Genomic DNA, 26,467 nt, shown 5'->3' with positions numbered 1-26,467 from the left:
TGATGTTCTAAACTTTATAATAATATTATGTAAATATTTTATATTTAAATCTAATTCCAATGTTTGACTGCTTTGTACAATACTTGAAAGCTAGGATAAAAATTGAAAAAGAAATCGCATTGATGCAAAACAAGTTAGATAGACATGAGAAAAATGGTCAAAGTGTGATGAATTATAATAGCTGACTAAACTAAACTTTACAACCCCTAAAACTCTCGTACACATACTAGTATTGAGTACTTACTACTGAAACCAGGAAACGATCATCCCTCATTCCTCAATTTTAATCTTCTTTTTCATAAATAAAAGTTAGAACTCCCAAGCGACATAACTCTTTTCTTTCTTCTCTACTTCCTTCTCCTTCCTTTTTTCTTACCTTCCCAAACTACTTGCATAATATTCGTATTGAATCTGACGAGATTTTGATTTGAAACATGTTAAGTTCATGTTGTTGTTATTTTACTATATATATCATTAACATTGTATATGAAATTGTATGTCATATGTATGTTATGCAAAGGAAAATAAACGGGGTTACCCCTAGTTTAATATTTTATGTTGACATATGTTACTATACACATGTACTGACATGCCAAACTTTTACCTTTGTGCCATCTATACAGTAATTAGTCCTTTTGTGCACAACTTGTCATTTCATATATGCATTTAATTCGTTTATACATAATGGACTTAAGGAGGAAGGTTACCTTGTTACCAGGGAAAATTCAAATTAGGTGAACCCCAGCAATTTTTTGTATTTCGTGTAATATGATGTTTTAACTGCTACACTCACAATTTCGTTTACCTCTGTCCCTCCAAGTACAATTTTTATCCAGGTTTGAAAAACACGACCCTCCACAGGTATTTTATATTGAAAGAAGAAGGATAATACGATATTAACACTTTTCAGTGTATTTTAGTTTGAAATTCATTGATATCCGTAGAAGTCTGCATATTTGATTTTTTTTCTAGTATGCGCATTAGCTTTCTAATATAAGCTTAAAATGTATATGTCGCGGGGCTCGTGTTTCCATGGAAACTCATTCTCTGTCATTTTTGAACAACTATGTATAAAAACGGGGTTTTCGACGGCTTAAGTGTCATTCTGTTAATGACCAACATGGAATATTTGGGTTATATTAGCAAAATACCAAGCACTTTACACGGTACCCTATGTTTCTTAAAGTTTAAAGTAACCATGGCAACAGAGTTGTTTAAAATAGCTTATATCTTGCTTTTTGTCGTAATTTCATATAAGAAAATATTAAATAAAGTTATGCTTCTCGTTAATGTAGCTTTAAAACATATTATTTCTAACGTAAGTTATATTTTCGTGTTATTTGCATTCATTTGAACAAATTTCACAGCTTAAAATACTTACAGCAGTACCCTTCGTTTTGGCATTTTTCATGGAAAACTCTTTCGGCATGCTGCTATTATTCTCATGGATATTGTTGAAATGAAAATAAAAAGCCGAAGCTGTGTTCCGTAAATAGACCAGTGTCAACGCTTTTGAAATTTTCATTTAGATATATAGGTCACGGGCTTCGTTTCCATGGTAACATCAATTCAATTCAAGAAACAACAATTTTCTACTGAAATCTGAACAATTTTAGAGCTTATTTGTAGTATATAAGTAACAGGTTATCAACGGGAACTGAAAAATAGATATTACAAATAAAACTGCCAGTGTTTTTATTTGAAACTGGCCGTAACAAGTAACCTTTCACCCAACTATATTCCAAATAACATTGGTTACCATCATCCATTTTACATTCCGCATAACATTTCAATATAACTACATAAAAGAAGCAAAATATTGATTATTATTCAGAGCAAAAGACTCATAAAAATATTTCAGCAATGATGGTTGTTTGAAAATAGTTCAAATAAAGAAAATGCACAGAATTACGTACTTTCAAAATAAAAGCTATAGATTTTGCGCGGTAACTGACACGTAACGTCATAACGTCAATGACGTCATTTTAAGGCAACATTGTTTTGAAGCGTTTCTGCGGAAATATATTCATTATTTCTGCATTACTGAACCATAAAGCATCAGATTGGATACAGGTTCATGATTTGTTTTCAGAAGAATGGATAAATAAACACATTTAGTTTGTCGTAAACGTCGTCGTAAATCGTCACGCTAGCTTCCGGTTGGACATGCGCACATACAAATATTAAGGTAACCTACCTCCTTAATACTAGTATATGATCGTAAAGATGGATGACCCGTACCAATTTTTATATGTATATAAATAAAGGAGAAACGAATCTGAGGAAAGACTCCTCTGATTTTCTAATGATCGTCCGCTAATTGTTTAATCGGAACAGAACTACCGCCAACAGGGATTTTATTCCCCTGGTGTTGCGGACACGCGAGACATACAGTAGTCGTTGTCCGTCCGTCCTTCACAATTACTTTCGTTTTCATCTCCTTTTATTGTTCTCATTCAATTTAAAGGGAACTTAATATAAATCACCAACATCAGTTTTCTCTGGACAACAACGAATGCCGTATCATTACTTGATATTAATACTAACGGCACAGTGAAGTTAGACAACTAAATTTAGACTTGATGTTGCTTTTTATGCCAGACTATTTATTACGTACGTTCCTGGCTTGGTTTGACTTTGTATGTAAACTGGCTTATTTATTCCTTCCAAACTATGTTCCATCCAGTGTTATGAGAAAACTACTCGAAATTAATCGAAATACGTATACATTTTCATACTCGTCTATTACTCTCATTTGATAATATGAGGTAAATATACATATTGACCTGTAATATAGTTGAGACTTAATATGTTATACAAAAGGAAATGTTTCTTGAAATATCAGAGAAAACAAGTCATATTCATGACAAAATGTATATATCACAACACTATATTTCTAATATACTCTAAAATGTCTTGCATTAATGGACGTATATACAAAATGAAGCTTTCAATATTCAGCATGATTGTTAAAATCGGTTGTCATAATTATATTTCGAAGAAATTATATGGGGTTTCCGACATATATATTGTTTTAATGAATAGTTTTCATAGTGTTGATGATTAACTTTCTATACGCTAACAAACACTTAGAGCTGACATGTTTGTTATAAAGGCAAACATTGCCTTTTAAAAACAATTAGATAAAACACACTATGCCATGTGCGATGCGATTATTTTGTTTTTGGTTACAGTAAACAACAATGTATTCAAACGCGCTGATTATAATTGAAAGCATATTGAGATCAAGGTTTTTTTTCTATATGAGCTTTGGTCGATCACATGTGAGTGATATGTATTAGCGTACGGTAATAACTCCTAACAACACACGTGAAAGAGATCATTAAACGCTCAGTCTCCGTAATAGTCGTATTCGTCATATGACCCATCATAGCGATCGTAATCATAAGAATCGAAATCCTCCGGCGAGTCATAATAAAAAGCGTAATCATCATGCTCATCGATTAAGCTATCATAATCGTCTTCAAATTCATCATTAAAATCGTAATAATCTTGCTCATCAATAAAAGCTTCATACTCGTATTGCACGTCATCATTACTATTGTCATCGTACTTGTCTTGCGATTCACACTCATTGTCTATCTCATGTAGCCACTCAAAATACTCATCGTTATCAGCTTGTAATTCATCATCATATTTGTAACCATGTTCTCCGTCAACAACATTATCGTAATCGTCTTGAAATCCATCATCATATTCGTACTCATCTTGCTCATCAATAAAAGAATCGTAGTGGTCTTGCATTTCATCATCACAGTCGTAATCATCTTGTTCTTTCTCAATAAAATCATTGTAATAGTCGTCTTGCAGTTCATCATAATGGTTGTTATGACCTTGTCCGCCGACAAAGGCTTCATATTCGTCTTGAAACTCATCATAACAGTTGTAATTATATTGCCTATCAACACAACTATTGTAATCGTCTTCCAATTCAACATAACGGTTATAATATTTTTTCCAACGGACAAAATCCTCATACCTGTCTTGCAATTCATCATATTGGTTCAACTCGTCTTGCCAGTACAACAAAGCATCGTGTATTTCATCATTACGATCAAGAAAAGCTTCATATTCCAAAGTCAACTCGTCATAGTGGTCGTTATCATATTGGTCATCAATAAAAATATCGTACTTTCCCTGCGAATTATGTTCATGGTCGTTATCATCTTTCCCATCAATAAAAGCATCGTTATCATCTTGCTCATCGTTGACAGATTCGTATTCGTCTTGCATTTGATCACAACGATTGTTGCAGTGACCAGGTGACTGTTGAATGTAGGTTATCTTCTCCTTAACAATATCAAGTGGTTCTGTTTTGATCATTGTAATGTCCCAAGATAACTGTTGCATTCCACTTGTTGCACCAAGACGTAGCATTGCCTAGAAATATTTTTAGATAGATATTATATGAATTGTTTAATTCAATATTTCAATTTCAGGGTGTTTTCCATATTTTTACAGTGGAAAAAAACTAAACAAACTTCATAAAAATTAGTATACAAGTATCTCAAATGAAATATACAAGCAGGTTATTGTAATTGTTATTACACTTTAGGCTGGTCATTCTAACATTCGGGGTTGAACTAATTCCAACATAACCTCTGGGTGTGGAATAAGTAGAATATAAATTTAAAACGCAGAAAACGTCCTCAAAATATCATAGTATACAATAGCTAAAATGTTAAATGTGCTATGGAACATCATACAAAAAAGGTTTGGGAAATTTTGTTTAAAAAGATATAAATGTTCATTTTTCCTAGTGAATAGCATTTGAACCAGTGTAGCCGCTTCTAATTTACAACAGTGTAGTTTTCTTGACCCCTATGATTTTGTCATGTTTTTAAACAGCGGCTAGTAATGATGTCATATATACACTGACGAGATATGAAAACGCAACAAACATATGCCTGAATATATTTTGTACTACAAAAAGCATCATATTGAAATGTTCAACTCTTACACATCTCTATACACTATACCCATTGTGTTAATTTTACGGTCTGTTGTGCTGATTAAAATTGAACACAATGGGTATAGAGTACCGAGATGCATATGTGTTGAACATTTCAAGGTGATGCTTTTTGTAGTAAAAATATATTTAGGCATATGTAACTTGCGTTTTCATATCTCGTCAGCGTATAAAAATGAAAATCAATGGAGTTAAATGTGCGGTTTCCCACGGGTTTTCTTGAAACTGTGGCGGAAAATGTCATCACTGTTGAAAAACAGAAAACTTACCTTGTTTTTAAAGATAATCAGAAAAAGTAATGAATGCTCTTAAGTATAAAAGCTTTTTTGTGTGTTACCATCCAAGTATGATATAATAGTGCGTTGCGATGTACTTCCCTTAATTATATCAAAATGTCAAGGTCATATATGTGCGTAAAAAGAATGAGACTCTAAACGGATTTATTTTACTTAAAATATACCTTATAAATTGCTTTACTAATATTTACACGTTTTAGGTACGCTTTTTACCAGTATCGTTAAATTGCTATGACATAAGTCTACAAGTACGAAAATTGCTGCAAGATGCAGCAAAAGGAAACACCGCGCCGAACAAAACTTTCTACGTAGTACTGATAGAACAGGAGATAATATAACGATACTTGTGTCTTTGAGGTAGACCCTAGGTAAACAGACAGGCTGATGGGGTTTCTTGTATGTTGGCAAAAATGCCTTTGTAGTGTGAACAAGGGTTTTTATTGCTGTATTTATTGGCCTACTTATTGACTGATCATGATTCATATGTGACTTTGTCATCTAAGTTTCGGTATATAGAATGAAATCTTAAATTCAGACTTACGTAATTGTTCATCCGAAATGAGTGAATTTCAAACTTAACTCAGATGTTATCAAGACCATTATTCTGATAAATGTCTAATCAGGAATGTGGGATCTATATGATACTGTCAAGTTAAGTGATGAGCAAGGACTGAAATGTACAATGAATGAAACACAACGTACATCATTTTATCTCGGCTTGAAACTCACAGGTTAAAAGGAAAAACCAATGTGGCTTTTTAGAATACCAATTGGCATGATTTAACATTAAACTATAATGTCTTACAAAAGTAAAATTAAGGCCGTAAATAACGTCCTTAGGAAAATTTACATGATTTCATGGAAAATACTTGTGTTTGCGAAAGTTACTATAATTTCAGTTTTAAAAGGTTAAACTATGACGGGATCAAAATGTTGATAATGATATGTGTTTATGAAATACATCGGAGATAACGATAAGTAACTATAAAAATGAGTTTTAAAGAAATAGTATGTAAATTAACAAGAACGTAAATATCTTCTTCAAATAACTGCATAAATATGCGTATCACCATTTTTGTTAATAAAAAATATTTTAATTAACACGTCAAACAGAACGGCTCCGACAATTCACAGCTTTCCAAAGTTCAGTTGTGTCCAATATGTTTCGGGCATTTTATGGTTCTTTTATATTCCGTGGGCCACCCTACTAAGACAATTCTTTGCCTAATTCTACTCTTTTCTATGTTTTCTTTAATTTCAAAATTCATTACCTTTGCTTTTAACTTTGATTTCATATATTGTTCAAGTTTAAGTTTTCTCGTTCAGAATGTTTTCTTTTTCACCGAAAATGTCATATAAGGTGTATCATTTAGCACAATATTTCGCGCTACATCAAGTGAGCGCAACCATGAAACTATACATCACGATTGCTTCAAGGATGAATATAGATGATGCCGGCTTTGCTCTGTTCTATGGGCATTCCATGCCATTTCAGTTAAATATGGTCCTGGGTTTGAGTACTGGCAATATATGACTTCCTTGTTTTTCAAGAAGAATGAGGTTTTGCGCTGACAAAAGCTCAAGAGCTAGCACTGTAAGAGCATCAAGCCATGAATTACCTTCAATGAACAGAGAGTCATAGAATTTATATTTTATAAACCTTGTCACTTTTCAGTGTCACCTGGGCACTCACTCTCACATTTGTCATGAAAATCATGATTGCATTTTGATTTAGTCCATGACCTTTCGAGGCAGACGTTCCGGGACTTATCCAGTAAATGTTAGCAAAACTGTTTTAATGATACAAGACAATCTGTTCATGCTTATATAGCAGTCTGTGAGAAGAGTCCTGCAACACTCTCTTAGTTCGTTTGTGTATTTGCCCTCACAGAATGTTTGAACTGTTTCAGACTTCAAGAGATCTACTACACTTCGTACTTGATATAATTATTCGATTACTTTTCAATTTCGTTTTAAAATTCAGAGTTTTTCTCTTCTTGGTCCTGCCTCATTTCAAAAACGTTATCTTTCTGTACTTGCCTTTGCTTCCTCGTTCTTGATATGTTTTCCTGAAGTTGATTTTTATTTTGTTTTGATTGTAGAGTTTTCATATTTCCTATTCGTAAAGCATACTCATTTTCACTTATTTAGCTTTCATTTGTTTCTTTGCTTTTTCAATTTCAGTTACTTAATTTTTCAGAAGAAATAGGGGTTCGGTTTTTTTTCGAGCTTTTCATTGACATTTCTATTCTTATTTAGCTTTCATCTGTTTCTTTGCTTTTTCAGTTTCAGTTACTTAATTTTTCAGAAGAAATACGGGTTCGTTTTTTTTTCGAGATTTTCATTGACATTTCTGTCATTGCTGTTAACGGTTTTAACTGAGTTTCCAACATATTTTGAACAGTTGTACAACGGTCTCTGATTGTTGTCTACACTTGACTTCGTATATAACGGCACATTCCTGTGTCATATATTGAATATCTTGACAGAAATGAATGTACGATTTGCACTTTGTCAGTACCTTTAAATATTATGAAGATACTTTTTTTAATCTGACATACTTCTAGAAAGATATGTTGTTAACAACATGTCGAAATTAAAGAAACTCAAAATGTGCCGTGAATCTATATTTACATGAACAAACCTCATTTCGTAGATTTCGGATTCTAACACTATCTGCAATTTCTTCTTCAACAGTATCTGGTATGTTACTGTTGTCTTTTTCTATCCACTATGTGCATTTTCCATCAAAACTACATATATGTCTCAACAAATATACTAGCAAAGTTATATCAAATTTGTCAGAACTTGGAGAAGTATTATGTGGAAACAGTAGTTCAAACTGCTTTTGGCTTATAATTTTCTTATGCTTGCCGTACTTGATTGTGCTACTAAATGTTTTCAACTGATGATGAAGGTCACTGGCGGAACGATATGGTCAAATCTGGCCTTCAGTACAAACGTTAAAAGCTTGACAATCAACAGATTCAACCGTATATAGTTTTGTTCCTTCTCCTTAGCATCCGAAAGGCTGGATATCGATGCCATTGATATGTTCCTCTGTCTTCATCAGTCTGAATATGAAGAAAATGCCGATGTCAAATACTGTGATATCATTTAATTTCTCGTGCTTTAAATTTTGTTGTGTTGGCCAGCTTTAATACTTAACAACATTTTTAACTCCACACTTAGTTTTTGTTGTTATCTCTGCCAAATAATAACGTGTTTCTATAACAATTGAACACACTATTTAATGATCATTTCATATAAATCTTACATAACAACGATAATAAATGGACACAAATTCAGTGCGCCGCAATAGTTACAATAAGGTAACTCTAAGAAAATAGTCACTTAGTCAGTGTAACTGTGTGTGTCATTTGGAAACTAGTGACATGCGCAGAATTAAACACTTGTGTGGCCAACATCATAAAGGTCAAGAGCTAGAGAACGCCATTATTCGGACATGTGAACTATTCCATAAATAGTGTAATTATAGGTTATCAACTTTGTATCGAAAAATAAGCACGAGTTGTGAAGCGGAGATATTGCGCGACTTTAGGAACGCAATATTAATCCGCATATTTCTTATATTTATGTAAAGTTAATTAATGATCTTTTTGTTTCTTTTTTACAATTCCATTTTAGCTATAATTGATTCACAGTTTGTTGATTTGTATATTAATCATATGATTTCACTGGGACGTGACACACTTGATACGGAATGTTCACATCAGTATAGATAATGTTGATGGATGTTTTATTGCAATTTAGCGGACTTGAAAACAAGAAATATCTTTAAAAATGATAAACGGCGCATTTACATTAAAGACATTAGTTTGGTATCTTCAAAAAATACAGTGGTACTTATACATGCTTTTCTTGCCCGCCCTGTGCAGACATGCTTAAAACTGTGATATTTACTGTTAGGATTTAACCCGGGGTATTTGAGGCCCACTTCTTCAGTTTTGCCTTTACAATAAAGCCTTGATTTTCTATGCAGTTAAAAAGTCAAAACACAATACTCTGGTGCGCTTTAATGTTATTTTTCAAACGGGCCTCAAATTATCAACGTCTTTAATAAAGGTTTATTGTTGTGTCATTTTATGACAGGTCATAAAAATATTTTCACTTCGAAGTATTCACAATTTAACGAACCTACTGCGTTGAAAATATTTGAACGTTTCTGGTTCGCTTACTTTTTCACATGTATAGACATTGAACTCCATTAAATAGAAATACAATATTTACAAAGACGATTTACAAAAGTATACTTAAGATTGACACCCGTTTTTGTGTGAATATCGATCATGGTTAATTTTGATGTATACATGTACACAAACGTTTTGTGACACGCGATGAGACAGTTAAGTTGTAATATATACATTTACCTTTGAAAGATTATTAAATTTACAATCATATGTTTATGTAGTCACGTTGTTTTTGTATTTTATAAAAAAATGTTTTGTTGTGTTCATGTTTTTCAGTTTGTATTGTATTCGATGTAAGTGTACGAATATTTCAGCCTTCTAAAACGTAACATTTTCCGACCATTCATTTAACTGATAATGGAATTTCATCGTCTGAATCATCATCGGACGGAACTGATATGTCAGAAGCTGCATGATAATGAATATTTTCTTTATTTTAAGAAAGATTTTTGGCAGACGACATTATTTTACTCCTTTGAAATACAGTATGAACGAAACACAGTGGACTTCGTCTTTACATGGCCGCATAATGGCAAACACTTATTTTAACAAGGGAACAAATTACCACTAATTATAACATCTAAGAAATAATACCCAGTATGCAAAATAATTTTGCTTTTGCCAAGATTATCAAAAATTAACAAGTACATGTTACAATCAGCATGATCTCGGTGCCGCGACTATACTCGTCAATCGCCGTCCTGGGGAGTCCTGATAACGCGCGTATAGTCGGATATCGACGCTACGGGGGTAGAAAATATAACGCCTATAGTCGCATTTCGGCCCCAGGGAGTTAAGGCAGAATTCTAACAATAAATGAGCAACACCCACCTTTAATCTCTTGTATCAGTTGTAAATGTGTTAATATAGAACTTTGAAAAAAAATGAAGAAATAGCTTGCATGTGAACTAAACAATATTTTACATATAAAAATATGAACCTGAAATCCCGGGGAATCCCACGTTTCGATTAATCGGCACAAACATAACATGTGATTTTTACTGGCTTTCCCGCGCGAGTTTTCCATAAACGATAAGGCTAGTTTTCACTGGTCTAGGTAGACATCCTTAATTTGCATATTCAGTTAAAACAAACGGCGGCGCATAAAAAGAGTATGAAATAATGTGAACTACATACAAAACAGAATGATATTAAACATTGTATTCAATTGTTATCGAAGTTTGTCAGACTTTCGCATAGATAATATAAAAAAATGAAAACCACAAAGAAATAGTCTATAACGAAAGCTAATGATTTCATGGTAACAAGAAAAAAAAAGTATCATATAAAGTATAAAGGGAAATATGTGGCAAATATTAGGAAAACAATCTAAATAAAATGGAAATTCATAAGAAGATTGCTGCCAGAAATATGGACCTCGTCATATATGATGCTAATGATGATGTGGAAGAACTATTCTAGTTTGAATAAAATCCATTTAGTAATAACAGGGATACAGAATGTACACCCCGAATTGTTTGAGGCAAAAAATAGCATATAAATCAGTGTTTATTCAGAAACTTGTCGGTGCAGTGATTAGAATAGGATTTGATTTTGAAAGCGTCGCCATCGTGTGCTTATGCGGATTTGAATACTGTTTTCAGCAATAGTTATTTTCCTCAAATATATACTTATCGACTTTCGTATTGACATAGCTCTATATAATTTAACAGGAAGACAATTTTATAGTAAAACAATATCAGTTATGTTCTACCTAAGCCAATTTATTAGTTTCAGTAAGAGATTTTAAATAATTAAAACTCGACAGTTAAAAACAGAAAGAATAAATGATCGCAGGTACGCGTTCACTGACCAAAATTCAAAGATTACAATGATATATATATGTAAAATACTACCTTGATCCTAAATGTGAATAACGGATTTAACCTGTATCACAATGTTCCTAACTTTCCGAAAATGCACACGGTAAATAGAGTTTAACAAACGACGTAAAATCGTAATTCTATATTACAAGCATGAACGCACCAAATGTATATCATTATGCATTGAAATAAAAATACATTCAAATTTGCTCGACCGCGTCTATTACCTCCTGTATTAAAAGACAAATCTCAGTTGTATTAAGAAACCAGTTGTGTTAAAAGATCGCATTTTGCTCTTTCCTAACGCAAGTAGTACCGTATGTGACTCCCTAAAATATAATATTTTGAGTTCAAGATCTAACGTCTTTTTAACAAATATATAAGTATCATATCAGCCTGCCAAAGGGAAAACAAGGCAATACTGAAAATTGCCACCTGACAAGAAATGGGCTAAGGGAGACTTTGGCAGGATTTTCATTTACTTCGTTCAAAGAACAAATCAAATAGTCCAGGAGCATCTGTAAAACAATGACAATACCCTAAAATCTCGAATAAAAACGGGATATTTTTTAATATGAAAAATACAATGTACACCACACTAGTTAACAGGAGATGTTCAATATATAATTCGATGTTCGGTGCATAATATGTAAATGAATTTGTAGGCTTAGTAGGCTAAGTTTCTCATCAGGTAGGTCTATAAAAGCAAATAATCAGTAAACTCAACACACTTGCCCGATCATCTAACGAATGAAGTTTTCAAACCGTTTTAAGATCATGAAAACATGTTACTAATAATGTAAAGGAACACGGGGAAGTTAAAACTGTAGCTGTACTCCGCTCTTTCTTAACTGTGTGTTTGTTTTGTTGGGTTTTAAGTCATATCCTAACATGGTATCTTTTTTAATCTGGAGGAAGATCCCAGTTCCTCTTCGGGTATTATTTCAGGCACAAGCAGTCACAAAGATAGAATCGTCGACTTTCTGTAAGCCAAAGGTTAAGGGTTAGATAGGATAACTGCGGATTTCCGTAAGGGCCATCGCCTTTGAATGTATTGATCTGAAACGCGATACTCGATAGTACGATGATGATGATGAAAACGCGAAATCACGAAACTACGATAACAAAAACGCGACAATACGATGATGATAACGCGATACTACGATAACGAAAACGCAATAAATACGATAGTACGATGATGATTATGCGATATACTATCGCACTTTTACCATCGTAATATCGTGATCTCGCGTTTTCGTTATCGTAGTATCGTTATTTTGCAATTTCATTATCGTACTGTCGCGTTATCATCATCGTACTCTCGCGTTATCACCATCGTACTGTCGCGTTATCATCATCATACTATCGCGTTATCACCACCGTACTGTCGCGTTATCACCATTCTCATGTGGCCACTTTGTGGTTAAATGTCCACTTGTCTAGCTGCCACTTATCTATATACGTGAACACCATAGATCTGAGATACTAGAGACGTGTTCCTCCGAACACTTGGAACACTTGTGTCGACTGCGTTCAAGTCATAAAAGGGTCATATCTTTGACATTAGTGACCTTGACCTTAAGCCAGCATGGTTTGCTTGTGGGCTCTGCATATAGCATTCAGGACGGGGGCAAATCACCCAAGTTTCATGGTAATCCTTCCAAGGGTTAATGAGAAATAGAGCAGACATGAAATCCAAAGGTTCAAACTTTTGACCTTCACGGATGATCTTGACCCTGAGCGCCCTTAGTCGGCGCACAAGTTCTGCACTTTGCCTTGGGAAGGAGAACATGTCAATCACGTTCATTGATGGAGCAGACATGAAATCAAAGGTTCGAACCTTTGACCTTGACTGGTGACCTTGAGCTGGTAAAATTTCGATACTTCCTATAAAACGACATTGTGCAGCTTTCGTACTTTTTCCATCCAAAAATCTATTCAGTCACTAACCGTGTTACTATAATAATAACTACAAACACCACAACACTTTCAGATAATGTTAGTATTTTTACTTCAAAAGTTAACTAATAATCATGTCAGCCTATTATTTTCACAGATCACTATTTTTGCTTCAGTCTGCCAGTTGGGACATTTAAAGGTACTATATTTTGGACGCATCTATGCATTTTATATGAAAGATTTATCCATATATAAAACATTTTTCAGGTTATCAATGTTCAGGCCTCATTTATCATTTCGAATATTTAGTCGTATTTTTACCAGGAGCGTTATCAATAAATCAGCTATCGATCTTCATCAATATCCGCTACCAAATAGAACGATAATGATAAGGCGACAGTACGATGGTGATAAGGCGACAATACGATGATGATAACGCGATAGTACGATGATGATAACGCGATAGTACAATAATGAAATTGCGAAATCACGATACTACGATAACGAAAACGCGATATCACGATATTATGATGGTGAAAACGCGACAGTACGATGGTAAAAACACGATAGTATACCGCATTATCATCATCGTACTATTGTATTATCGCGTTTTCGTTATCGTAGTATCGCGTTATCATCATTGTAGTATTGCGTTTTCGCTATCGTAGTTTCTTGATTTCGCGTTTTCATCATCGTACTATCGAGTATCGCGTTTCAGATCAACACATTCAAAGGCGATGGCCCAAACGGAATTCCGTAGATTTCAGCTAGTCGCATCGCTCTCTGTGGCCAGTATAGGAGAATTATCAAGGAAAATCGCAAATATCACATTAATCATGCGGTTTTTAGAGACCCCACAAGTTAAAGAATATACATGTACATGTAAGTGACCTGTCAACATGAAATAAATATTAAAATATTTGGTGTCATCATTTTCAAAAAAGTCAGTCTTAGGCAGTCCATCGATAATCTACCTAATATTTAATGAAACAACTTGTTTGCGTTAACAGCTCTTTGTATCATAATACATGTATATTATTGACTTTAAAGCATTGTATATTTTACATACTATAATTAAAGAAAATTCAAGATTGCTTGTCAGATCAAGTTATAAGTTATTCCAATTGTATGGTTTACTGTACTCTAAAATATTGAAAAAGGCAAATGATATGCTTAAAATAGATATTTATAAAAGAATCTGTTTGAACAACCTGTTAAAATCTGAATAAGGCATACGAGGTAAATAGCCTGCAATCTGTGGTTATAGTATAATCACTAGTTACATATATATATAATGGCTTTTGAAAGTACTCGAGGCGTGCACACTATTATACAAATCGAACTTATTTGAACAGCGATTATTTGTCGCGCAATATCTGCATTTACAACATTAGTCATGAGTGCTTCAAGCTGGATTCTTCCCTGGGTCTTAGCTACCTTGTTTATATCGACTGTACATGGTAAATATAATTAAGACATATTGTTAATGTATTCGAAATGTACAGTTTCTACTCAGTGATTTAATATTTCAGAATTTCGATTTTTTACTAAATTATGTTTCTACTTTGTTATAGTTTAGATATATTTACTCTTTATATTGTTTAGGTATCATAAATGCAAGCAAAAAATGTGAGTACAACGTAAAATATATATTCATAACCGATTCCTAAGGGATAGCAGTCTCAACTTATTTGAAACAAAATGGTAGTGACCCCAACATCGTGGTACGCTTTATACATAAAGACTTAAACATTACAGTTAAAATAATTACGTGCGTAAGCAAGTCAGTGCCATGCGTTACTAAATTGCAAAAGCATATATCTAGCTCGTTAATTATTGACTCTACCTCCTTGAGAATGTCTATACAGACGGATGTTAACGGATCTGCCGGGAGGGTGGGTGTCAACTTGTTTGTTTGAGCTTTTTTCTTAAAATTGGGAATGGCTATGTTGTGTTAAAATGCCTCCTTAGCAAATATTGTTTATGTAATTGAACAATGTGAAGCTAGGCATATTTTTCCTTTCCTTGTTTATTTTGTATTTTTGTATATTGTTTTGTTTTATCTATTTTGTCGATAAAATACTGGTAATTTCTTTTTATCATATTTCATTATTCACCCAAGAAAATGTAACACAATTATAATATGCAATAAATATGAAATCAATTTTGACAGGTCATATATTCCTGGAAATTGATTCTTGAATAAATTATCAATCGTAATTGAGTGAAAAAAAGAACAATATTGCCGCTAAATATACTAAGGAAATACGTGTACTTTGTTACGTCATCTACAATATTGATACGTCCTCATAACCATTGATATGATCTATTTAAAAACATTTGCCTAAAGTAGTCTCAAATTGTGCACCTTCAAAGTTTTGATATCACACAGCGTATGAATTACCGATAAGCATAATTAAATAATTATAACTTGGATATGCCTGAAAAGCGTAAGATATTATGAAATACCAAGAACATTTTCGACAAAATAGATAAAACACAATCGAAGAATGTTCCAAGCTACACATTTTCTACTAACAGAAACAATTTTGCCGACATAATGAAAGTTCAGGCATTTTATCACAACATGACAGTCCTTGAGTTTTATATTAAAGCTGAAATTCGAAATCATAATAAAAACAAGTCGACACTTATCTTCCCGGAAGATTTTTAAGCATTGTAACTAGCCTTGAAGTACTGTTGACACCCGTTTACATATAGATCTTCTCAAGGACATAGTATCAGTGATAAATGGGCGTTCATACGCACATATCAGCTGAATGTAAAGGGACAAACCCACGCATTTTTGGCGAAAAATAAGTTCTCTGAAAATTCTATAAAAAATGAGTACTCTGAAAGTGACTAGTGGTACAAACTAATTGACATAAGATTTTTGCAAGATATTTTGTATATAATCAAAAATATTGCGCAGAGGGTTGCAAACCGTTGTAACTCTTTTGAAATAATGCAGAAAATTTACATTCTTCTTGCATTTTTACCAATATTTAACTATTATTTTCACCCACTTTATCAATTTTCAGTGTCATATATACATTCTAGGTCAAACTTGGTGGAATAAAAATATTGAAGAATGTCAATCAAACTGTGGGCTGGTAGCTTTAAAGATATAAGCGATATAACCTTACTCCTCCAAAAAAAAAATAATATATACAACAGTTCTGTTGTTTTCTCAGACGGAAAGTCTTGTCGTGAGATCTTACGACACACATTTTAACAAACCTTAATGTTGTTTAAATCATAGCGGTATGTATAAATTACACATTTTGATGTTACTATTTATATAGCTTCAAGTTTAATTCTCTCAGGTCTTACAGAAACTTTCCAACAAAGAGCAAACAATACTATCAAACTCGTTGAAGACAAGTTACATATAGAAGAATGCATCAACAGTGCAAGGCAGAAATCCTAAAGTATCTACAAAGTATCTGGAAATCGTCAATATGCTGCTCTATGGATAAGTATGTACTCAAGAGTGTGTTTAATAAATGAAGATTTGCTCACACAAGTTAAGGGCATACACAAATTTCCATTCCGATTGAATAAAGAACTTAGGTGTCTTCGTAACACCAAAAGTGACTCGGAGCTGAGAAAGATATTTGTCAAAGTGAGAAATATTATTGACGACTCTTTTGACGTCTTTGACATGGATAAATCTATATTTACAACTCTGTACAGAGGAACGACGACATGGAATTATGATGGTCAAAGTTATATTGTAGAAGAGGGTTACTTTAGTACTTCTTCTGATCCAACCCCAGCTTTGAGATTTGCTAAAGGAACGATATTTCTGATAGTTGAAGATATGAAAGGTCTTAACATACGAAAATTTGCCCAAGACCAGTTTAAATATCAAAATGAAGTTCTTGGAAAAAGTGGACAAGTTTTTGAAATAAAACGTAAGGTATCTAGTAGAAATGAAATTGATCAAATAATTTCAAAGCTAGGTGTAAATTGGGACAAACTACCCGACACAGGCTATCCAGAAACGATTGTTTACATAAGAGAGGTGTCAGGAACGAACAAACAGTCTGTTTTAGACCAGCAATGGCCAAGTATGGAAAGTTACTGCTCCATAGAAGATAATATCAGTGCTGGCTCTGAAATGCATGGCAAAGCCTTAATTATAGAGATAACTGTCATATTGACGTCACGTCCGGATAAACAAGTTAGAAAAAACGTCGCTCAAAAAAAAGAGATTTTATTCATTTAAAAAGTTTTTTTGCAGTTAGTTGTATTTAAATCTTTGTGGAAGTTGAAAAGAATATAACTATCTTCATACTTCACGGATTTTCAAAATGGCACAACGAGAAAAGAAAAGTTTAATGACGCCGGAAGTTCAAGAAATTAACTGTGAAAGCAGAAATTATATCTTGCATGAAATGAAAGCTTTAAAGAAAAAGTACGTCAACACGGAGAATAAAGCATTTGAAGTGAAGGAGACAGGAGGAGGTGTGAAATCTGAAATGAATTCTGGCATGTATGAACTGTTTAAGTTTGCGGCGGAAATGTAATACTCATCACCTGGAATCAAGTCAAAGTCGTAGTGTATTCCAGTCTTAGATAGAAAAGGTAACTTAGTTGAGACTAAATTTAAAGTTAGTTTAGATGAATCAACACATTACACGGTAAATATGTATCACACTAAATGTTCCATATTGGTAAACGGGAAAGGCTTGCCAAAATTTATGAGCGAGGATTTAGAGGAAATTATGGTGACAATTGAAAACACACTAGATGAAGAAAATTCTTCTCTTGATGCGAACAATCAAGATATAAGAAATGCAATTAGTGAACACCTCAAAGAAAGAGTATCCTATCAGACAGGATGTAAAGAAGAGGCCACTGTATCACTTACAAAGCACTGACTGTACGCAACTAGACGAAAGTGCAAACCAATGTATAACCAACCCTGACGAGAATGATAATCAAGCTGAAACATTGCAAAATGAAAAATCGCTTGATGAAAAATCTCCAGCAGAATTATTACATGAAATTCACAAAGATGTTACAGATATAAAACAAACATTAAAACACCATATTGATGACACTGACTTATGTTTTGCACGGTTAAATGATGAAATAAACAGCATGAAAAAACAAACATCTCTAGCAAATACACAAACAAACAACAGATTAGAAGAAATGACAGAGAAAAGCACAACAGTAAGCACTGACATAAAGAAATGCGGCGATAATTTGCAGAAAAGATTGATGTCCATCTTTGATACTTTGAAATCACTACATACAGCTTCGTTAAAAGATACAAATGGTAGAAAATCATCTACTGCTGCACAGACGATACCGCCTACAGACGAAGTATCTAATGTCCAACACTCTGAAAGTAAAAACGATGACTTGAGAGCTAATTCTCAAGCTGAACTGATGCCAAATATACCCGACAGGGCTCTTAGAGAAAGGACTCTTATAATAGGAGATTCGGTTTTGAAAGGCATTCAACGAAATGGATTAAACAGCACAACGGATATAAGCACAGCAGGCGGAGCGACTATCAAAGATGTGTCTAAACGACTTCAAGATATGGATTTGACAAAATACGCTAACGTGTTTATATATACTGGCGGAAATGACGTTGCCCGCGGGAAAAATGCTGCGACGTTAGGCGATGAAATGAAGGACATTGCCAACAAACTTTTACGCAAGGACTGTAAAGTGCATCTGTGTACGTTATGTCCTAGAAAAGATGCAGACGTTGCCGCCTTTAATAATGTTCTTCAACAAGTATGCGATGAAACTGGAGCTTACCTTGTACAGTGTTTCACATCTTTCAACTATATGAACCAGAAAACTGTCACCCATTATTATACACCTGACGGAATTCATCTAAACAACCGAGGTTCAAGTACGCTACTTATGTGTTTGAATGAATGGATTTCTGTTATAAAGAGTCGTTCCCCGGATCAAGATACTAATAGAAGTCCACCAGCGGAACATTTCTCTGGTCAGTCATTTCGGCAGAATCGGCGAAAGTCTCCAAGGAGCTTACCATTTAATTCGAGAGCAGAATATAATAGAGACAGAAACAACGGACGGTCATATCGAGATATGACACGGTCTTGTCAAAACTGTGGTTTAACAAATCATTTTACCAACAACTGTATAAAACACCCAATTTCAGACAACTACGGGAGAAAAATGTACGGCAGAAGGGACTTTATAAGAACATAGGACAGCGAAGACAAATCGCCCTCTTAATGCAAAAAGGTACCAAGTGCCTTATTTATTCATATGCTCATGGTACCTTTTTGCATTAAGGGGACGAAATACTCCAGGTCCTTTGAAGATGAAAACAAATTTTTATTGTTACAAACTTTATGCAACAATTGTGATGACATAATATGTAAGTGCCAATATTTTTCATTGCTTGAACCATCATCCAAAAATGATAATAATTATAATACTATCAATTATAATAATAATAATGATAATAATGATAATAATAACGATAACGATAATGATAACGATACCGATAACGATACCGATACCGATAACGATAACGATAATGATAACAAAATTAATAATAAAACTATACTACAAAAAATACAAATGAAAAGTAGAAGTAACATATATAATGATTTAACTTGCTCTCTTTAATTATTCAACATGGATGTTTATACAGTACAAAAAACATTTACAAAAATCAGACTTGCAGGTCCGTCACTCATATCTGAAAACAGTTGGTAAAAAAAAACTGACAAAAATGGTGTATTTTTTATCACTTTAAGTGAACTTAATTTCAAGAAATTTAGTGTAAGTTGCGAAACGGAAATGAATAAAAGAATGGCTTTATCAAATGAGCGGGGGAGGGTGTTGTATGAATTCTTCAGTGAGCTTCAATATTGCAGACATTTCGTAGTATTGAACATTTTCCTAGACAAGAAATCTATTTTTCCAAAATATGGAAATGAAGATTTTTTCCTAGCAAGAGCTCTGCCTGTACTTCAAGGCAGTCCTTAAACATTAAAGAACCCCAACCTTGGCTATAAAAAGAAGTGGGAGGAGCCAAATTTCAAAGACAGTGGCTAGAGAACCGGAATCGGTTCCCTAGACTGCGAACTTATTCGTCCGGAACCGGTTCTCTAAGCAAAATACCGTGCATAGGCTAGGGAACCGGAATTTTATTTCTATGCATAATACTGCCGAAATCCACTTTGTTTCTTTTGGTAAGTATCATGTGCATGTTCTTATCTTAATTAGTTAATTTGACCATTTCAGCATGCTATGCCCTTTTATTTATTTGTGTTTACTGTGTCTCCAGAAGTGTACTCGCCGCATACTGTCCGCCATATTGGAATGATAAAATAAACTAGTACGAATGAATGCGAAATCGTCGACACTGGAGCCGAAATAAACTTGAAATTTAAACTTAAGGAGGTAGGTTACCTTCATATTTATAAGTGCGCATGCCCAACCGGAAGCTAATGTGACGATTTACGACGACGTTTACAACAAACTAAATGTGTTTGCATATTCATTTTTCTGAAAACAAATCATGAACCTGTCTTCGAGCTGATGCTTTATGGTTTAATAATGTAGAAATAATGAATAAATTGCCGCAGAAACGCTTCAAAACAATGTTGCCTTTAAATGACGTCATTGACGTCATGACGTTACGTGTCAGTTACCGCGCAAAATTAATAGCTTTTATCTTGAAAGTTCGTAATTCTGTGCATTTCCTTTATTTTAACTATTTTCAAATAACCATTATTTGCTAAAATATTTTTTATGAGTCTTTTGCTCAGAATAATAATCAATAGTTTGCTTCTTTTATGTAGTTATATTGAAATGTTATGCGGAATGTAAGAAAATGGATGATGGTAACCAATGTTATTTGGAATATAGTTGGGTGAAAGGTTACTTTTTACGGCTATTTTCAAATAAAACATCTAGCAGTTTGATTTGTAATACCTTTTTTTCAGGGTCCGTTGATAATTTGTTACTTATATACTAAAACTAAGATCTAAAATTGTTCAAATTTCAGTAGAAAATAGTGGTTTCTTAAATTGAATTGATGTTACCATGGAAACGAAGCCAGTGACCTATGTATCTAAATGTAAAATTCAAAAGCGTTGACACTGATCTATTTAAGAAACACAGCTTCGGCTTTTTATTTTCATTTCAACAATATCCATGAGAATAGTAGCAGCAAACTGAACGATTTTTCCATGAAAAATACCAAACGAGGGGTACTGCTGTAAGTATTCTAACCTGTGAAATGTGTTTGAATAAATGCAAATAACATGAAAATGTAACTTACTTTAGAAATAATATGTTTTAAAGCCACATTAACTAAAAAGATAATCTTATTCAATATTTTTTTATAAGAAATTGCGACAAAAAGCATGATAAAAGCTACTTTAAACATCTCTGTTGCCATGGTTACTTTAAACTTTAAGAAAAATGGGGTACCATGTAAAGTGCATGGTATTTTGCTAATAATATTACCCAAATATTCCATGATGGTCATTAACAGAATGGCACTGAAGCCGTCGAAAACCCCTATTTTTATACATAGTTGTTTAAAAATGAGAGAAAATGCGTTACCATGGAAACACGAGCCCCGCGACATATACATTTTAAGCTTATATTAGAAAGCTAACGTGCATACTAGTAAAATTATCAATTATGCAGACTTCTACGGATATCAATGAAACTAAAATAATCTGAAAAGTGTTAAATTTCCGTATTTTCCTTCTTCTTTCAATATGAAATACGTTTGGAAGGTCAGTTTCTTCAAACCTGGATAAAAATTGAACTTGAAGGGACAGAGACAAACGAAATTGAGATTGTAGCAGTTAAAACTTCATATTACACGAAATACAAAAAAAATGCTGCGGTTCAACTAATTTGAATTTACCCTTGTACCAAGGTAACCTACCTCCTTAAAAGGTAAAAGACAATAAAAGAAACGATTAAAACAAAATAAGTAATTTCAGTATTGATTACATATCTTTGAACGTGAAATGCCGAGGTGTTACAAACCAGTATTTAAAGTGATCAAAGAATATGTATGAAGTTTGAAGGGCAATTAAATTAGTTTATTCATCTATAAACATGTAATGACGCAAATACAAACCAGTATTATTTTATATTTAAATAATTTAACTGCAAAGTAGTTTTCACGCATTCATTCGTACTAGTTTATATCATTTGAATACGGCAGACACGGTATATATGCGGCGAGTACACTCTGGGAGACAGTAAACGCAGATAAATGCAAGGGCATGGTAAAATTAATTAAGATAATAATATGCATGACATTTACCAAGAAACAAAGTGGATTTCGGCAGTATTAAGCATAGAAATAAAATTCCGGTTCCCTAGCCTATGCACGGTATTTTGCTTAGAGAACCGGTTCCGGACGAATAAGTTCGCAGTCTAGGGAACCGATTCCGGTTCTCTAGCCACTGCCAATTTCAAATGGTGGCTGATTTTTGCAATAATTTTCATCAGAGGTTTTTCAGGAATTTACCAGAAATAAGTTGTATTTATTTTTTTTCTAAAAATGCAGTTGTGGGGACATGTTTTCTGTTCACAAAAATGCACTCCTTCCACAAATAACCCATTGAATAAATTAGATACAGCAGTTACAAAATTGAAATATCAAGGTATTTATTGAAAATTTGAATCTGAAACGACCTTTGACACAAGTCATGTGATGTAAACAACCACATGATGTATATAACCCGCTTTTGTGTATGGATATTTTGTTCCAAGCAGAGTTTCATGTAAAAGATATATAGTTCACATTATAACAAATGTGTTTACTTACGAAATAATAAGTTCCCAAACGTGGTTTATCGTAGAATAACCCGTGTTTTGAGTTCTTGTGCGTAAGAATAATTATCACGAAGGCCGTGGGCCTGAGTGATATATTGTTTCGCATAAGAACGAAAAACTCTGGTTATTCTACGATAAATCATACTTGGGAATTTATTATTTCGATTTTAACACGACATACTAGTATCAACAGTGTTAGAAAAAATGGTAACTACTTTTTACGACCGTGCTACGCACCTGGATCGGATGACGTCATTGCATGCGAGTGGTTTATTGCAGAATAACCCGAGATGGATTTTGCTCTACATGTATGTAGGTTATTTGCTGGTCGTGTTAGAATTTAGAATTATGGTTAGTTTTGAAGGCATGCAGATCTGCATGCTTTTTTATTATGCTTCTTTGATTTAGATATTATGATAATTGAGTTAATAAATCCACTAACCTGAGTCCTAGGTCCATCATAGTTATAATTCCAAATGATATGTTATCTATTTTATTTCAAACATATTTTGTTTCAAACATATGTGCAATGCATACTACATTTTACAATTAACAATATAGATATTATACATGTTGAAAAAGGATAAGATCCGAAAGCTAAGCTTATAAAGGTCTTCTCATATATGGGATAAATTACAGTAAATTTGGCGGTATTACACAATTTGTTTGAAATGTGTTATCGAACAAGCATTTAGCTAATATACATTGAATAGAAAAAATGACATGAAACAAAATATTAGTATCAACTTAGGAATTAGCAAATTTTGAAAAGAATCGAGATTAAAAATCGAAGTTTATAGTATATATAACATTAAAAAAGAGAGAAATTTTATGTATAAGAAGATTCTGCCCGTTAGTATGAACTGCATAGACAAATAGATAATATTAGTCAAATATAAAGCATCCTATAGAAATGAGAGGAAAAAAGGAAATAAATGTATGAGGTTTGATTTGGATTGATGAAGGTTTGGAGCAAACTGGAATGTTAGTTAATGTAGTTTTAAGCTCATGGAAAACGTTTACTTTCCCTGATGTAGTTTTGAACTGCTAGGAATATGCTGTTATTGATGTCGTCGCTAAGATTCTGGTCACCATACAGGAGTGTGTACAGAGTAACAGTGCAGAAGCTGGAGGTTGTTTGGAGGAGTCTTCTACGGATATCATTGTAATCTGGACATTCAAAAAAGAAATGATGATTGCTCTCAGTGCTTCCGCACTGACAAAGGGGTGAAGAAGAAATGTTTTTCATGTTGGTTCAGAGAGCTACACTCAGTACGCAGCCGGGCATGATAAATTTGCCATTTCCGTGTACCAATGTAGAAGTGTTTTGGACATGTGGAGGTGTTTCGCTTTAGCTGTGATTTAAAGGAAGTCAGGGTTGGTGAATTCTGTATTTCTGACGGTAAACTATTCCATTCTCTTACAGCAGATGGTAGAAAGGAGTTGTAGTAAAGAGAAGTTCGAGTGCGTATACCCTGTATATCATCAACATTGCGTAGGTTGTATCGGGTTGCTTCACCAACAGACGGAGGAACTAGAGCTGAAAGGTAGCCTGGAGAAAGGCCATTTTTCATTTTGTACAATAGTATGAGTTTATGGTTTCGTCTCCGGGTTTCAAGAGATTCCCAACTTCTTTATGAAGTTCACGAAAAGAAACAAGCTGTGTAGTTCCAGATACAATTCGTGATGCTTCATTCTGTATTTTGTCGAGTTCTTGTTTCTCATACTGAGTGCAGTTTGAAAAGAGAACATCAGCGTATTCAAGAAGTGGTCTAATAAAAGAAAGATATATTATTTCCAGAGATTTCCTATCAAGTTGAAATTTTAACTTGCGCATAATATGGATGCGTTTCCATGCCTTTTCTGTAATATAGGTGATATGCGTGTGCCAAGAACCATCTTCAGACAAGTGAACGCCAAGGTGTTTATGGGAAGTAACAGAGGCTATTGGTTGATTGTGCATAAGAAGGGGTGGATGGAAAGGTTTTGATGTTTTTCGTGAAATTATCATTGTTTCTGATTTAGATGGGTTGAATGTGACTAGCCATTTGTCAGCCCAATCTGAGATTTTTTTTATATCGGACTGAAGAATACCTGCAGCAGATACCGGGTGATCAACAATTATGTGAAAACTAGTATCATCTGCAAAGAGGTGAATATGAGAACCCATGTCTTCCACTATGTCGTTGATATACACTAAAAACAGGAGAGGACCAAGGATAGAACCTTGGGGAACTCCTGCCTTTATTGTAGACCAGCCAGACATGGTACCTGGTAGAACAACAGCCTGACGTCTATCAGAAAGGTAATCATGAAACCAATTAAGAAGAAGTCCCTGCACACCAGCTTTTTGGAGCTTGAGAATTAAGCCTTGGTGCCAAACTTTATCGAAAGCTTTGCTTATATCAAAAAAGACTGTGCGAACTTCAAGGCCATCATCTAATGCCTTACAAAAGCTATTATATAGATATGTGAGTTGGTTAACCGTTGAGTCTCCAGGTTTGAATCCAGACTGGACAGAAAAGATTAAGTTGTTTTCATGAAGAAAGTTAAAAAGATATTTGAATATGATACGCTCAAAAACCTTTTCAATACAGCAAAGAAGAGAAATCGGTCTGTAGTTATTAGGCAGAGATGGGTCGCCTTTTTTGAAGATGGCACAGACATGAGCATCTTTCCAGATCTGAGGCACTTTAACATATTGCAAGGAATAGTTGAACAAGGAACAGAGTGGAAATTTTATTTCTGAAGCTGTTTCTCGCAGGATACGGTTGCTTATTTCATCAGGCCCTGAGGCTTTGTTAATTTTTAATGATTTGAGAGCGTCCTCAACGTCTTGGAGTGTAATGGAAATAGATAGAAGCTTATGTAAGGGTTCCTGGTAGTAGTTATTTGGCAAGTCTTTATCTGAGTTGTTAAGTGACGACTGACTACTAAAAAAATCATTTAAGAGTTCAGATTTTATTTTCTTATCAAAAACGAGTTCTTGGGTGTTAGGTTGTTTTAGTGCAGGTATTGTTTGTTTATCATTAGAGGATAAAAACTGTTTAATTAATTTCCACCAGTCCTTTTGTGAAGTAGACTCTGATTTAAGCAACTCTGCCATTTTGTGGAAGTGATCATGTTTTGCAGTGCGAATAAGTGTTATAACTTTTGTAATAATTCTTAGGTGAATATTTCTTTTTATGATACATATAAGTCACTGTTTATAACTTTTTAGTATTACATAATACAGAATTTTAGTTGCTTTTGTCATTTTATTTTTAAAATGTAGATGAATTTTGGGTATCTAGTTCCATTTATGGCCCATGTATGGCTGACCTGGAAGGTTTGGGTACAAGCCCCGCACTTGATTAATTACACATGCTGGCATAATCTCCCTTAATGTCCACACATCAGCCTCTGTTCTTGTCCTGTTTAATGCCCTTT

At 33.8% G+C, this 26,467-nt stretch overlaps 1 protein-coding gene across 3 annotated transcripts; it reads right to left on the bottom strand.

Annotated features, from left to right (window-relative positions):
• Nucleotides 1-11,488, bottom strand: LOC123524271 (protein PFC0760c-like). Of its 3 annotated transcripts, none has more exons than XM_053539039.1 (3): nt 11,354-11,488; nt 6,558-8,360; nt 1-4,401 (listed from the first exon to the last, which is right to left on the bottom strand). In XM_053539039.1, the coding sequence occupies exons 2-3, from the start codon at nt 6,579-6,581 to the stop codon at nt 3,352-3,354; spliced, it is 1,074 nt and encodes a 357-aa protein (XP_053395014.1). In that variant the 5' UTR covers nt 6,582-8,360; nt 11,354-11,488; the 3' UTR covers nt 1-3,351. The 3 variants fall into 3 exon arrangements, with proteins under 3 accessions (XP_053395014.1, XP_053395015.1, XP_053395016.1); XM_053539040.1 differs by having other exon boundaries at nt 7,931-8,360; XM_053539041.1 differs by lacking the exon at nt 6,558-8,360 and having other exon boundaries at nt 11,354-11,426.
• Nucleotides 11,489-26,467: the final 14,979 nt, after the last annotated feature.

Source organism: Mercenaria mercenaria, chromosome 3 (genome assembly GCF_021730395.1).
Source record: "Mercenaria mercenaria strain notata chromosome 3, MADL_Memer_1, whole genome shotgun sequence".
Taxonomy (NCBI): Eukaryota; Metazoa; Mollusca; class Bivalvia; order Venerida; family Veneridae; genus Mercenaria; species Mercenaria mercenaria.
Note: the sequence above shows the minus strand (reverse complement) of the source record. Positions and strands in the feature narration are given on the sequence as shown.

What these genes read in the sequence shown, in the direction of transcription:
- LOC123524271 (XM_053539039.1), bottom strand. Translation starts at nt 6,581, where the DNA reads ATGAAATCAAAGTTAAAAGCAAAG. An exon ending in AATCAAAGTTAAAAGCAAAG is followed by an intron (nt 4,402 to 6,557) that starts GTAATGAATTTT and finishes AAATATTTCTAG; the next exon opens with GCAATGCTACGTCTTGGTGC.